This window comes from Schistocerca nitens, chromosome 6 (assembly GCF_023898315.1).
Source record: "Schistocerca nitens isolate TAMUIC-IGC-003100 chromosome 6, iqSchNite1.1, whole genome shotgun sequence".
Taxonomy (NCBI): domain Eukaryota; kingdom Metazoa; phylum Arthropoda; class Insecta; order Orthoptera; family Acrididae; genus Schistocerca; species Schistocerca nitens.
In genome coordinates this window covers 572,931,078-572,945,868 of record NC_064619.1, presented here as the reverse complement: position 1 = coordinate 572,945,868, position 14,791 = coordinate 572,931,078, and the positions used below count along the sequence as shown (strand labels likewise).

The 14,791-nt window shown below is 43.2% G+C and overlaps 1 protein-coding gene across 1 annotated transcript in view; it reads left to right on the top strand.

Annotated features, from left to right (window-relative positions):
- Nucleotides 1–14,791, top strand: part of LOC126262528 (venom dipeptidyl peptidase 4-like) — a 272,420-nt gene that overhangs the window by 72,601 nt on the left and 185,028 nt on the right. Inside the window, exon 5 of the mRNA XM_049959201.1 lies at nucleotides 13,984–14,036. Coding sequence (XP_049815158.1) covers nucleotides 13,984–14,036 — 53 coding nt within the window. The remainder of the gene's footprint in view (nucleotides 1–13,983; nucleotides 14,037–14,791) is intronic.

Genomic DNA, 14,791 nt, shown 5'->3' with positions numbered 1-14,791 from the left:
CAAGGTATTTCAGATCGATTCCCTATTTCTGGATCTCCGGAAGGCTTCTGACACTGTACCACACAAGCGGCTCGTAGTGAAATTGCGTGCTTATGGAATATCGTCTCAGTTATGTGACTGGATTTGTGATTTCCTGTCAGAGAGGTCACTGTTCGATTTCTGGCATTCCCCAAGGTAGTGTTATAGGCCCTCTGCTGCTCCTTATCTATATAAAAGATTTTGGAGACAATCTGAGCAGCCGTCTTCGGCTGTTTGCAGATGACTCTGTCGTTTATCGACTAATAAAGTCAGCAGAAGATCAAAACAAACTGCAAAACGAATTAGAAAAGATATCTGAATGGTGCGAAAAGTGGCAGTTGACCCTTAATAACGAAAAGTGTGAGGTCATCCACATGAGTGCTAAAACGAAGTCGTTAAACTTCGGTTACATGATAAATCAGTCTAATCTAAAAGCCATAATTTTAACTAAATACTTAGCTATTATAATTACGATCGACTTAAATTTGAAGGAACACACAGAAAATGTTGTGGGGAAGGCTAACCAAAGACTGCGTTTTATTGGCAAGACACTTAGAAAATGTAACAGACCTACTAAGGAGACTGCCTACACTACGCTTGTCCGTCCTCTTTTAGAATACTGCTGCGCGGTGTGGGATCCTTACCAGATAGGACTGACGGAGTACATCGAAAAAGTTCAAAGAAAGGCAGCACGTTTTGTATTATCGCGAAATATGGGAGAGAGTGTCACAGAAATGACACCGGATTTGGGCTGGAAATCATTAAAAGATAGGCGTTGTTCGTTGCGACGGAATCTTCTCACAAAATTCCAATCACCAACTTTCTTCTCCGAATGCGAAAATATTTTGTTGACACCGACTTAAATAGGGAGGAACGATCACCACGATAAAATAAAGGAAACCAGAGCTCCTACGGAAAGATATAGGTGTTCATTCTTTCCTCGCGCTATACGAGATTGGAATAATAGAGAATTGTGAAGGTGGTTCGATGAACCGTCTGCCAGGCACCTGAATGTGATTTGCAGAGTATCCATGTAGATGTAGATGTAGACGAAGATGTGTTCTTTCTTGAATACCCACCTCCCTTGTGATACGTCAATGACAGGCTTCATTAATAGCCGGCCGAAGTGGCCGCGCGGTTCTGGCGCTGCAGTCTGGAGCCGCGAGACCGCTACGGTCGCAGGTTCGAATCCTGCCTCGGGCATGGATGTGTGTGATGTCCTTAGGTTAGTTAGGTTTAACTAGTTCTAAGTTCTAGGGGACTAATGACCTCAGCAGTTGAGTCCCATAGTGCTCAGAGCCATTTGAACCATTTTCTTCATTAATAATACTGTCAACCAGATCTAGATTCTCTGGGTACATCGTATATCTATACAAGTAAATTGTCAGTTAAAGTTCTCGTCGCGTTTCTCTGTCTGTATCTGAAGATGAAACTCAGGAAATACAGTAGGGATTTTGATGGGGTTTCACTAATAGAGAAACTGATTCACGAGGAAGGTATGTAGCTATCACTATCACCACATATAATAAACAAGTCGTCTGGCCACATCTATTAAGTGCTACTCGCGTGAATCCGGGAGAGGTCGATAGTGTGTTATACAGGGCATTTGTTTCAACTTTAGACAACTAAATATCTCCAAAACGACGAATGGTCCAAAAAAAAAAGTTCTAGGTGAAAAGCTAACATCAGTGAAGGGAACGTTTGTCTCTCATACAGCTGACCACTTCCTTACCACCTCTCCTGCTTAGGCGGGGTCAGCCTTGTATTTTCAAATGGGAAACCCACACTTTTATTGTATACTCGGATTCTGTACCAAAAAATACGTACGGTTTACTCGAAGCATTGTTTCCCATTCGTGGCAGATGAAGCTGTAAACGACAAATACCATGTGCGCCTTCTTTTGCAATTAAGAACTTGCGCTTTATTTCTACATTTCATTTACGATTTAAATCTAAACCTTTGTGATGAAATGAAATAATTTCTGACTGAGCTGCAACTAGGTACGTCAATAATCTAAATAAATTATTTCATTTCACCGTGTATGTGTACGGCTGCAGGGTCATGAATGATGTCTGTTCTTTCGGACATGTGCGAAAGAACAGACACCACAGATATAGAAATGTAAATCTTCGTGTTCTAATGGTGGCTAGACACTGAAATTTAAGGCAAATAAGCTACTTGTATGGTAACGTAGTTGTCTGTTCCGTATGGGGTTGGTTGTGGTGAGTATACAAACCATCGGAATGCTTGATTTTGCGGGCCGCCTTCAAACCTCACCATCAGGCTGACTGGTTTCAGTTTGTGTTTCCATCCAACCACTGTAACTCTCCCGCTGATCGCAATGCGGCTACTGGCGGAATGGGCATATGATTAGTGAAACTGAACAGTTCAAATTTATAGGTGTTCGTGGAAAGCCTAAATTCAGGATCTTGTTCAGAGATTAATGTTGCCATTTTTACTATTCGGACTGTATCTGAAGTAACTGATAGTTCGACACGAAAAGGAGTCTACTAATTTTCATTCGTCGTGGAAAGCCTAAATTCAGGATCTTGTTCAGAGACTTAATGTTGCCATTTTTACTATTCGGACTGTATCTGAAGTAACTGATAGTTCGACACGAAAAGGAGTCTACTAATTTTCATTCGCTTATGGTGTATGGTATTATACTTGGGGTAACTCTTCTCATTCTCAAGGGATATTTTTGGCTCAGAAACGGGCACATCGGCCTATAAGTGGGGTAAGTTAGCGAACCCCTTGTCGACCCCCGTTCAAAAAATAGCCTGGGTATTCTGACATTGGCTTCACTACACACTAACGTCCCCATAAGTCCAACCCCTCGTCCAAGTCGTGGGAGATGGGCAACGGCACAAAGTAGGGGACTGCCTATAGGGGCGATGATGTACAGCGGGGACTTCGTGTGCCCCAGGACCGCTACGGTAGCTGGGAAGGCCCTATGGGAACCCTGAAACGGGACGGCTAACGGGGCTCTGGTGAAGCTGCGATAGGCCTAGCAAGCCAGTAGTGGATAAATCAACTGCTTTTAAAAAGGGAACATGCCTCGGATCACGGAACGGATTTAAAGGAAACCGACCAAGCAATGGAAAAGGATTACGAGATGGTTTACGACTGGGCACCTTAAACGTAAGGACTCTAACTGGGAAGTTAGAAGAAATTGTAGAAATGATGGAAAGGAGGAAATTGGACATCTTGGGACTTGCTGAGACTAGGTGGAGAGGAGTTGGTGAAAAACCACTAAGTAAAGGATGTAAACTGTACTGGAAAGGGAATGAGAGGGGAAGAAATGGAGTGGCAATAGTGGTCAGAGAGGGTCTGCAGGAGGAGGTGGAAGGTATCAATGATCGAATGATAAAAGCCAGAGTACGAGTGAAAGGAAAAAGCATTGAAATCATCCAAGCATATGCCCCACAGGTGGGGTGTACAAAAAAGGAGAAGGAGGAATTTGAAGATGACATGCAAAAGCAGCTAAATGGAGGTAATCAGATTATAATAGGGGACCTCAATGCACATGTTGGCACAGACAGGAAAGGATTCGAGGAGATAATGGGACCAGAGGGCTGGGGGAACCGAAATAGAGAAGGAAAATTGTTGCTGGAATTCTGCAAGAGGAATGGGCTGGCGATCGCAAATTCCTGGTACAAGAAGAGAAGTAGCCACAAAATAACTTGGTACAGTGGAGACTGGTCCCAAACTTCAGTAGTAGACTATGTACTAGTGGATAGGCAGATGATGAGCAGCCTCACAGATGTTAAGGTCATTCCATCTGAGACCTTAGACAGTGACCATCGGCTGTTGGTAGCCACCCTGAGAGAGAAAAAAGATAGGAGGGCAACAGATATACAGGAGAAAAGGTTGAAGACATGGATGCTGAAAGAGGATGAACGGAGGACCCAGTACCAGACACTGATCAGGAAGAAGCTGCCAAAGGAAGATCAGAGAACAGTGGAAGAAGAATGGGGAGATTTTAAGAGGGCTCTAGTTGAGGCAGCTGAGACTGTGTGCGGAAGAACTAGCACAAAGAGGAGAAGTAAGGAAACCCCATGGTGGAACAACATATGTAAAGAGGCAGTACTTCGAAAGAACAAAGCCTTCAGAGAATGGTTCCAGACCCGAACAGAGGAAGCTAGGGTAAAATATAAGGAAAGCAAGAAAGCGGCACAGATCATAGTAAGGGCGGAGAAGAAGAAGTGGATGGAAAAATGGACAAGAATGTTAGAAGAGGACAGTGAAGGGAACAAAAAAGTACTTTACACCATGGTAAGAAATAAGAGGAACGACAGAAGCGAGTGCCTGAGGATCATGGATAATAATGGAAGAGCTGTGGAGGAAATGCATGAGCTCAAAAAGATTTGGAAGGAGTACTTGGAAGATCTGTTGAATGCCACCAAGCGGGTAACTAACAGCGATGGAGAGCCTAAGGCAGCAGACGATTATAATAGTGGGGAAATTGATGATCTAACTTGGAATGAAGTGGAAGAAGCCATAAAGAGGATGAAAGGGGGCAAGGCACCAGGTTGGGACGAAGTAACAGTGGATATGATACGAGCAGCAGGAGAAGTAGGAACCCAGTGGCTATACAGAGTGCTGAGGGTGGTGTGGAAGGAGAATAGAATTCCTGAGGATTGGAAGAAAGGAATTATAGTCCCGATCTTCAAGAAAGGGGATAAAAGGAGATGTGAGAACTACAGAGGAATCACCCTGCTATGCCACTGTGGAAAAATCTATGAAAAGATCCTGGAGAAGAGAATAAGAAGCAGTATTGAAAGTAGACTGCAAGAGGAACAGTACGGTTTCAGACCGGGAAGATCAACAACGGACCTCATATTTGCGGTAAGGCAACTGCAGGAAAGGCACTATGAGTACGGGAAGGACTTAATCATGGCCTTTTTAGATACTGAGAAGGCGTATGACAGTATCTATAGGGACAAGCTCTGGGATGTGCTGAACGCAAAAGGGATAGATGAAGAGATAACACGAAAAGTCAGAAAAATGTATGAGGGAAGTGAGAGTTGTGTGAAAGTGGGGAGGGAACGTACTGCATGGTTCAAGCTGGAAAATGGGCTGCGACAGGGAAGTACACTTTCGCCTTTATTGTTTATTATTGTTATGGATGAAATCCTACAGCAAGTATCAGATGCAATTGGAGATCATAAAATGAAAGCAGTGCTTTTTGCCGATGACCTGATGTTATGGGGAAATTGCGAGAAGGAGGTGCAAGAGCAGTTAGATGTATGGGAGGCAACGGCAGCACAACATGGAATGCATTTCTCTGCAAAGAAAAGTGAAATAATTGTCACAACAAGGAAGAAGAATAGGCCAAATGTGGATATAACTTGTGGAGGGGAAAAACTACAAGTGGTAGAGAACTTCAAGTACCTGGGAAGCATGATTGAAAGTAAGGTGGGAAACGCAATGGAAATAAATGAAAGGTGCAGAAAAGCAGGGCAGTTCTACAAATGCATTAGGGGACTTATTTGGAGCAAGGAGGTGCCACAGAAATCCAAGGGAATTATATACCGAACTTACTTTGTCCCCATATTGGCATACGGAAGTGAGACATGGGTAATGCACAAAAGCGACAAAAGTAGAATACAGGCTAGTGAAATGAAGTTCCAGAGGAGCAGGTTGAGTGTAACAAGACGAGACAGATTGCGAAATGTGTATGTGAGGGAAAGACTAAAGGAGGAACCAGTACAGGACAGGATAGAAAAATCAAGACTGCAGTGGTATGGGCACATGAAGAGAATGGATGAGGGAAGAATTCCAAAGAGGATGTTTGATCTGCAACTGGAGGGGAAGAGGCCCAGAGGAAGACCAAGAGATAGATGGGTGAAGGGAGTGAAGGAATGTGTGACGAGAAGAGGAGAGAACTGGACAAAGGTGGAAGAGGGGGAACGGTGGAAAGACAGAACACGATGGAGAGGCTTGTGTTCCCGACAGACCCAGCCAGTGGCTGGAAACTGTCCAAGATGATGATGATGACACTAACGTCATGGTGTCAGATTCCTCTTAAGCGATGTTGTAGTGTGCAGATAATAATTTCTTTATAACACACTTAAGCACCAGGTTAGTGCACATCTGATCGATGCTAAGTATTAATTTCCAAGCCATATTAGATTGGCAATTGTTTGAATGTGTAATCATTTAAATAATATGCTATGGTAATTGTTGAACATTTAAAGTAATACGATCTCACAAAGCTGGTATCTCGGTAAATCACCAAAATACATTCCATTTGCCGCTAGTTGCAAGAAAAAGAAAAAAACGAAGTTGCATAAAATGTAGAGACATATGGTGGAACAAAAGTGGGGAGTCTGTGTGGTGATTAGTCACGAATCTTCCTCTACAGTGAACTATAGTGAACAGAACACAATTGACGAGTCAGTCTGACGGCTAATGAGACCTCAGAAATGGTTGAGTAAATGCTTATTTTTGGGTAAAATTAAATCATTATACACTACTGGCCATTAAAATTGCTACACCAAGAAGAAATGCAGATGATAAATGGGTATTCAATGGACAAATATATTATACTAGAACTGACATTTGATTACGTTTTCACGCAATATGGGTGCAAGATCCTGAGAAATCAGTACCCAGAACAACCACCTCTGGCCGTAATAACGGCTTTGATACGCCTGGGCATTGACTCAAACAGAGCTTGGATGGCGTGTACAGGCACAGCTGCCCATGCAGCTTCAACACGATACCACAGTTCATCAAGAGTAGCGACTGGCGTACTGTGACGAGCAAGTTGCTCGGCCACCATTGACCAGACGTTTTCAATTGGTGATAGATCTGGAGAATGAGCTGACCAGGGCAGCAGTCGAACATTTTATGTATCCAGAAAGGCCCGTACAGGACCTGCAATATGCAGTCATGCATTCTCCTCCTGAAATGTAGGGTTTTGCAAGGATCGAATGAAGGGTAGAGCCACGGGTCGTAACACATCTGAAATGTAATGTCCACTGTTCAAAGTGCTGTCAATGCGAACAAGAGGTAACTGAGACGTGTAACCAATGGCACCCCATACCATCACGCCAGGTGATACGCCAGTATGGCGATGACGAATACACACCTTCAACGTGCGTTCACTGCAATGTGGCGAAACACGAAAGCGACCATCATGATGCTGTGAACAGAACCTGGATTCATCCAAATAAATGACGTTTTGCCATTCGTGCACCCAGGTTCGTCGTTGAGTACACCATCACAGGTGCTCCTGTCTGTGATGCAGCATCAAGGGTAACCGCAGCCATGGTCTCCAAGCTGATAGTCCATGCTGCTGCAATCGTTGTCGAACTGTTCATGCAGATGGTTGTTGTCTTGCGAACGTCCCCATCTGTTGACTCAGGGATCCGCTACAGCCACGCGGATAAGATGCCTGTCATCTCAACTGTTAGTGATACGAGTACATTAGGATCCAGATCGGCGTTCCGTATTACCCTTCTGAACCCACCGATTCCATATTCTGATAACAGTCATTGGATCTCGACCAACGCGAGCAGCAATGTCGCGATACGATAAACCCCAATCGCGATAGGCTACAATCCGACCTTTATCAAAGTCAGAAACGTGATGGTATGGATTTTCCCTCCTTACACGAGGCATCACAACAACATTTCACCAGGCAACGCCGGTCAACTGCTGTTTGTGTATGAGAAATCGGTTGGAAACTTTCCTCACGTCAATACGATGTAGGTGTCGCCACCGGCGCCAACCTTGTATGAATGCTCTGAAATGCTAATCATTTCCATATCACAGCATCTTCTTCCTGTCGGTTAAATTTTGCATCTGTAGCACGTCATCTTTGTGGTGTAGCAATTTTAAAGCCCAGTAGTGTAATTGGGTTACCAGCATAGATAATAGTGACAACACTGACAGATCATTAATAATGGTTATGAAAGTTATACATCATTAATTAAACTAATTCGACAATACATTATGACATGTCATTAATAAAAGTAGTTGGGCCAAGTGACTGTCTTGCAGAGAATAATGGACCCCTTGTCTCTGTGAGGACATTGACCTATGATCTTGAAGATAAGGACAACTGGCTCAGAGCAGAGCATAGTGACTTTTAATCTTAGAGATAAGAAGGTGACCTTGACCTAGATCATTTTGATTGTAGTTTACATCCCAAGAGCGAAACATGGAGATGGCTTGGTGATAAAATTTTGGGCAGCCATTTCATGGTATTACATGGCCCCATGATTGCATTACATCCAAGGATTATGTGACCCGTCTGGCTTATCAGGATCATCCCATGGTACGATGCTTGTTCCACAGTTGTGATTATGTTCTCCAAGGCTACAAGGCCCCATTCACACAACCTGCATCGTCCAGGACTTGTTGTGTGAGCACGAGGAGGAATTGTCGCACCTACCCTGGCCACTACAGTCACAGATCTCAATATTATTGAACCTTTATGGTCTACTTTGAAGAGAAGAGTACCTGAACGCTATCCGTCGTCATCATCGGTACCTAAACTTGCTACTATTTTCGGCAAGAGTGGTCTAAGATCAGGTATTTATCTATTACGAGACGATTGGAAACTGGTTTGAATGCCAGCGGGTTTTCCTACACGGTATTGGGCATGGCAGTGTGTTGTGTTTTTGGTGTTTTCCCGTGTTTGTTCAACCCCCGTAACGTGCTTAGTGAAACAGTTGGGAAAAAGACGTTTAGTATTTAGGTTTTGTTTTCTGTCATCCTCCGTTTTGGTACTATTATGGACACCGAGCGTCTGGTCAGGTGGCTTAGATTCGTTTACTAGTTTAACATCAGATAGATACTTTCTATGATTTTGTGTCAAGTGGATAGGGAGAATTTTACTTAAGAAGTAAGGGGTGGCTCTCCTTACGCTAGTTTTGGATTCGTTCAGTTTTTGTTTGTGAGGTTTTGGCCGTGTTTAAGTTTGCAGCGAAGCTGTCTTTGCTTCACAGTGAGATGACAATAGTCACCGGATACCTCCTAATATCGTGTCGGGCCTTCTCTTCGCCCGCGTTTTTCAGCAACTGGACGTGACATGGACTCCATAAGTCAACGGAAGCGCCTGCAGAAATATTGACCGAAGCTGCCACTACAGCCGTGCATAACTGCGAAGGTGTTGCCGGTACAGGAGTCTCTACAAGAACTGACTTCTTGATTATGTCCCATATCGGGCGATCTGCGTGGTGAAATCATTCGCTTGAATTGTCCAGAATATTCTTCAAACCAATCGCGAACAACTGTGACCCTATGACATGACGCATTGTCATCTCTAAAAAAATGGTTCAAATGGCTCTGAGCACTATGCAACTTAACTTCTGAGGTCATCAGTCGCCTAGTACTTAGAAATAATAAAACCTAACTAACCTAAGGACATCACACATATCCATGCCCGAGGCAGGATTCGAACCTGCGACCGTAGCGGTCGCTCGGCTCCAGACTGTAGCGCCTAGAACCGCACGGCCACTCCGGCCGGCCATCTCTAAAAATTCCGCGGTTGTTTGGGAACATGAAGTCCATGAAGGGCTGCAGATCCTCTCCAAGTAACCGAACAAAACCATTCCAGCCAACGATCGGTTCAGCTGGACCAGAGGTCACAGTCCATTCCACGTAAATGCTGCCCACACTATTATGGTGTCACCACCAACTTGCAAAGTGCCTTGTTGACAAGGTGAGCCATGTCTTCGTGGGGTTTCCACAACACTCGAATCCTATAATCAGTTCTTACCAACTGAAACCGGGACTTACCTGACCAGCGCACGGTTCTCCAGTCGTCTAGGGTCCAAACGATATGGTTACAGGGCCAGGACAGGTGCTGCAGGCGATGCCGTGCTCGTAACAATAGCATTCGTTTCGGTCCTCTGCTGCCATAGTCCATTAACGCCAGTTTCACCGCACTGACCTACAGTATAGGGTCGTCGTACATCCTGTTATGTATGAGGCGGAACTATGGGCCTCATGGAAAAAGGGTGACCCGGCTGAGTCACGCAATTTCACTCTTAATCTGATCACAAGGTGTCCATTAATTGCACACGTTGATCAGGTAGGCTGACGTGAGGATCAATGAACTATACTTGACGGGATGTATCTAGAACATCTTAGGTGATTCGAAAGTTAGTAGACAGGAATACAATTAAATACTTAGTTTTAGTTCAGCATCAGCGGTGAACGTCGATCTCGATGGTTCAAATGATTCAAATGGCTTTGAGCACTATGGGACTTAACATATGAGGTCATCAGTCCCCTAGAACTTAGAACTACTTAAACCTAACTAACCTAGGGACATCACACACATCCATGCCTGAGGCAGGATTCGAACCTGCGACTGTAGCAGTCGCGCAGTTCCGGACTGAAGCGCCTAGAACCGCTCGGCCGAACGTCGATCTTGACTTTGTAGAATAATATTTACAAGTGCAGTTATAGACTGAACTGCGAATTCTGATTGCCTCACACATATAGATCAATTGTCAACGCATAAACTGTATGTGGCGCCTGGCTAGGTCGTGGCTACTGATTTAGCTGAAAGCTATGCTAACTAGCGTCTCTGCAACTGAGATCTCTAAAGCTATAACAAGTGAACCATTCCTATTAAAGTCGGCTGTAGAACGGGCCAGCGCGCTAGCTTGTCTCGTAAGACCAGCCCAGTGGCGGCGCTCGGTCTGCTAGCGTCGAGAGTGGCGACTCGCGGGTCCGATGTGTACTGACGGACCGCGGACGATCTGAAGCCTACAACCTAGCAAGTGTGGTGCCTTGCGGTGACACCACACATCCCACTTTGATTTCTGCGGTTGTTTGACGCAGTGCTGCTTGTCTTTCAGCGCTGACAAGTCCACGCAAATGCTGCTGCTCTCGGTCGTTAAGTGAAGGCTGTCGGCCATTGCATTGTCCGTAATGAGAGGTAATGCCTGAAATTCGGTATTCTTGGTACTCTGTTGACAAATGTGGATCTCGGAAAGTGGAATTCCTAGATGATTTATGAAATGGAATCTCCCATGTGTCTAGCTCCAACTACCACTACGCCTTCAAAGTCTGTTAATTCCGTCGTGCGACCATTACCGCATCGGAAAGCTTTTCACATGTCATCTGAGTACAACTGACAACTTCGCCAATCCACTGCCCTTTTATATCTTGTGTACACGATATTTCCACCATCCGTATATATGCTTATCGCTATCCCATGACTTTTGTCGTCTCAGTGTAGCAGCAGCTTTCGAACACGGCTGTCGAATCACAGAGGGTTTCTCTTATCCCCCACAACTTTGCTCAGCACATTCGTGTCTAAAGCGTATTCTACAGTATTCTTTCTCCATTGGTGCTCAACACTGTCATTGCTGGAGATGAAGTTTTCATGTTGTCCATTCAGGTAATATGGACTCTAGTTTCTCGTCGCTCTTGCTAATCAGAAATATGTTCCTACGTTTCTTTATTGTTCTCCTTACAGCCGTATTTAGTGACGCTGTAACGACCTTATGGTCTCAGATACTCTGTTCTACGTTGACTGAGTCAAAATTTCTGTCCTGTTGGTGACTAGGAGATCTAATATGTTATTTTCAAGAGTCGAATCTCTGATTCAATAAGGTGTTTAGAACTATTTCACATGGTCCCCTGGCCGTTCACATGAGTCTCCACATCTATGGCTAGTAAGTGGAAATATCCACGAAATATTATAATATGGCAAGAACATTAACACGAAATATTCTCCAAGCTACCCCTCGAAAGTTCCGTCACTGCTGCTCATGAGGCAAGGGACCTATAAAAGTATCCGATGGTCATATTTGATCCACCTATAACACTCAACTTCACCCAAATTGTAACACATGCAGAAGCTGCACTAACCTCACTAGATATTATCCGTATTTTTTTATTTTTATTTTTATTTTATTTTATTTTATTTTTTTTTTTTTCTACGGCTAAAGACACGCCTCCACTGCCTGCGTTCAACCTATCTTTTCGATACATATTCCAATCGGAGATTGGAATTTCATCGCTATTAACACCTGGTGTCTGCCCAGCTTCCTGTCCCTTATTCTTTGTGGGCATTGTTACTATTTATAGGTGAGTCTAGTTCCGGGACCCTTCTATACACGCTCCTGCACTTAACTAAAACTATAACAACATTTTCATTCTCCAATCTGTCATGACGAATACTACTTTGTTTAATTAACTGGTGTCATATTCCTCTCTGTCTGACATCAGAACGTACCTTATCTGGTAGGTAGAGGGATTTATCTATGTTGAAAAAACGCATATGTGTACGACATACATACACCGCTGCTGTATTAGAGTTTTCTGTTCTGTTGTGCATCTTCAGGTCTTTCCTTTTACTGTTGTAATTACGTATGCAGTTTTCCACACTTTTATACAATTCACTCACACCAGTCTTCAAATTGTCATTCATTTTCAGGATCCCGTGCCTTAGTTGACAAAACGGAACCTTTATAGGATCACTTTGTTGTCCGTCTGCCCGTCTGTCTTTTGTCATTACAAACTTACAATACATTCGTAATCAGTCAAAACTGTCAGGAACTGCCCCAGAGATTTTGATGTGATTTTCAGTAATTGGAAGACCGATTTACGAGAAATGTTTGTGTATATAATTCTCAAATATTTCGTGCTAATTGGCTGATCTATGATGCAATGACGTCCCCTGCCACTGTGCAAGTGATGCCTTTGGCATTTAGTGGTAATAGTTATATTAGGCTGTCCGACTACCTTGTCATGCCATCGCTAGCATCACAGGTCTTTTTACGAACTGATCATTCTACATTCAAACATTCCTTGTCAGTCTATACCTATTACATGTAAAGCATCTGTAATGTTTCAAAGCAAAGTAATACTGGCAATTAGTGCAGGATTGTACTTCCACTGTTTGGAATGCGGTTCCGATATTCCATAAAGTAACCGGTGAACCATTCCACATAACAATTTTACATGAGCGTAACAACAGTAGCCCTGTGGCCACGTTTTATAGAGACTTCTGTCAAATGTTTCCAGTAATGGCAGCAGGGATCAGAGCAACAACGTCAACACATCTGCAGTTGCCTGTCATCATAGTATGTTAATATAACTCCAGAATTAATAAAATAAATGAAGAAATACAATAGCGAATGCGGAATTACACAAAAAATTTAAAAATTAAAATTAAAATATTTTCCAAAGTCTTAGAATTATTGGAAACGATATTTTGCCAGCATCGATATCGTTAACAGGCAAAAATCGTTGAGGTTATCGATTCCTGATATGGATAAACTTTATATATACATAATTAAGCTTTTATGGAACCCTCGGACCGCAAGACCTGCTCGCACTTGTCCGGTTTCTTTTTATCCTAAAACGAGATTTAGGAGAACACTTATGTCGCCATCGCCTTGGAGAAACGCTACGTTTTTATCACCACTCAGTTGTTCATCAAATGGCTCTGAGCACTATGGGACTTAACATCTGTGGTCATCAATCCCCTAGAACTTAGAACTACTTAAAACTAACTAACCTAAGGACATCACACACATCCATGCCCGAGGCAGGACTCGAACCTGCGACTGTAGCGGTCGCGCGGTTCCAGACTGAAGCGCCTACAACCGCTCGGCCACACTGGCCGGCAGTTGTTCATCAGTTTGTGTCATAAGTTTGATGAAGTATGTTACTATTATTGTTTCTCTTTAAGACATGATAACGCCCAACAAGAAAAATCTGCAGTTCCACTTTTTGGCACCGTGAAAGTCACTATGTGCGCGAATGAACAGACGAAGCAATACAACTAGTAGGAGAAAGAGCATTTTGTTCTTAAATGCTAAAAACATATGAGCAGCTATGAAGATCGCTAAATTTTTAAGAACAGAACTTTTCGAACAATTTTTTTGCAACTGGTTCGTTTTCACTACACTTTTTACAATAATGCTCATATCTTCCTAATTTCCTTCGCCTGATTGCGATGTTCATTTTGTTTTCTTACATTTTTAGGTTGTCGGAAACGCGGCTGTTGCACGTTATGTGGTCTACAGTGTTAAAGACAAGTAAGTGATTACTGCCGAAGACTTTCAGAACTTTTGTGTCTTCACAAAATTTGTTATTGTCTTGCAGCTAGCAGCGAACTCAAATGATTTTCATTTTTACCACATTTTTCGTTACCTCTTTGTAAACTACATTGAGATGTGTTGAGAGCTTGTTCATTTTATACATGTACAATATCTGTCTTTGTCATTGGTCTGTTTTTTTTTTTTTTTTGTTCCCACTTAATACTACCTAAGAAAATTTTTCTGTCTTTATTTTGAGTTTTAGACACTGGTGTTATCGAAACACATAAAGGCAGGATGCATACGCCATAAGGTCCCCTTGTGTATATCCAGTCCAATAAGATGTTTCAAACGACACACACTTGGGCGCAGGCCAATTCGTGCAATGGAGAAGCTACATGTAACAAGTGTGTATTATCAACTTATGAATCTGAATGATTGCTGCTGCATAAGCGCAACAACCGTTCAAGTAAAGAGGCTGTTTACAGTATGGAAAGCACAGAAATGCCGAGGTAAAGAAAATGCAAAAGTTAGAGATAACAAGGAAAATATATTAAGGCAATGCAGCCACGTGGCCTTTTGCGATTTCTGTCAGTTGCGAACGCCGGAATGATTTCTTTGAAGAGATGCGGTCGATTTCCTTCCCAACTCTTCCACACTCCGAGTTCGTGCAGTGTCTCGTCAACGGGAAGTTAAACAATAGTCTCCAATTTCATCTTTCCATCTAGCTTTGCTTCTTCTTAAACAGCAAACGT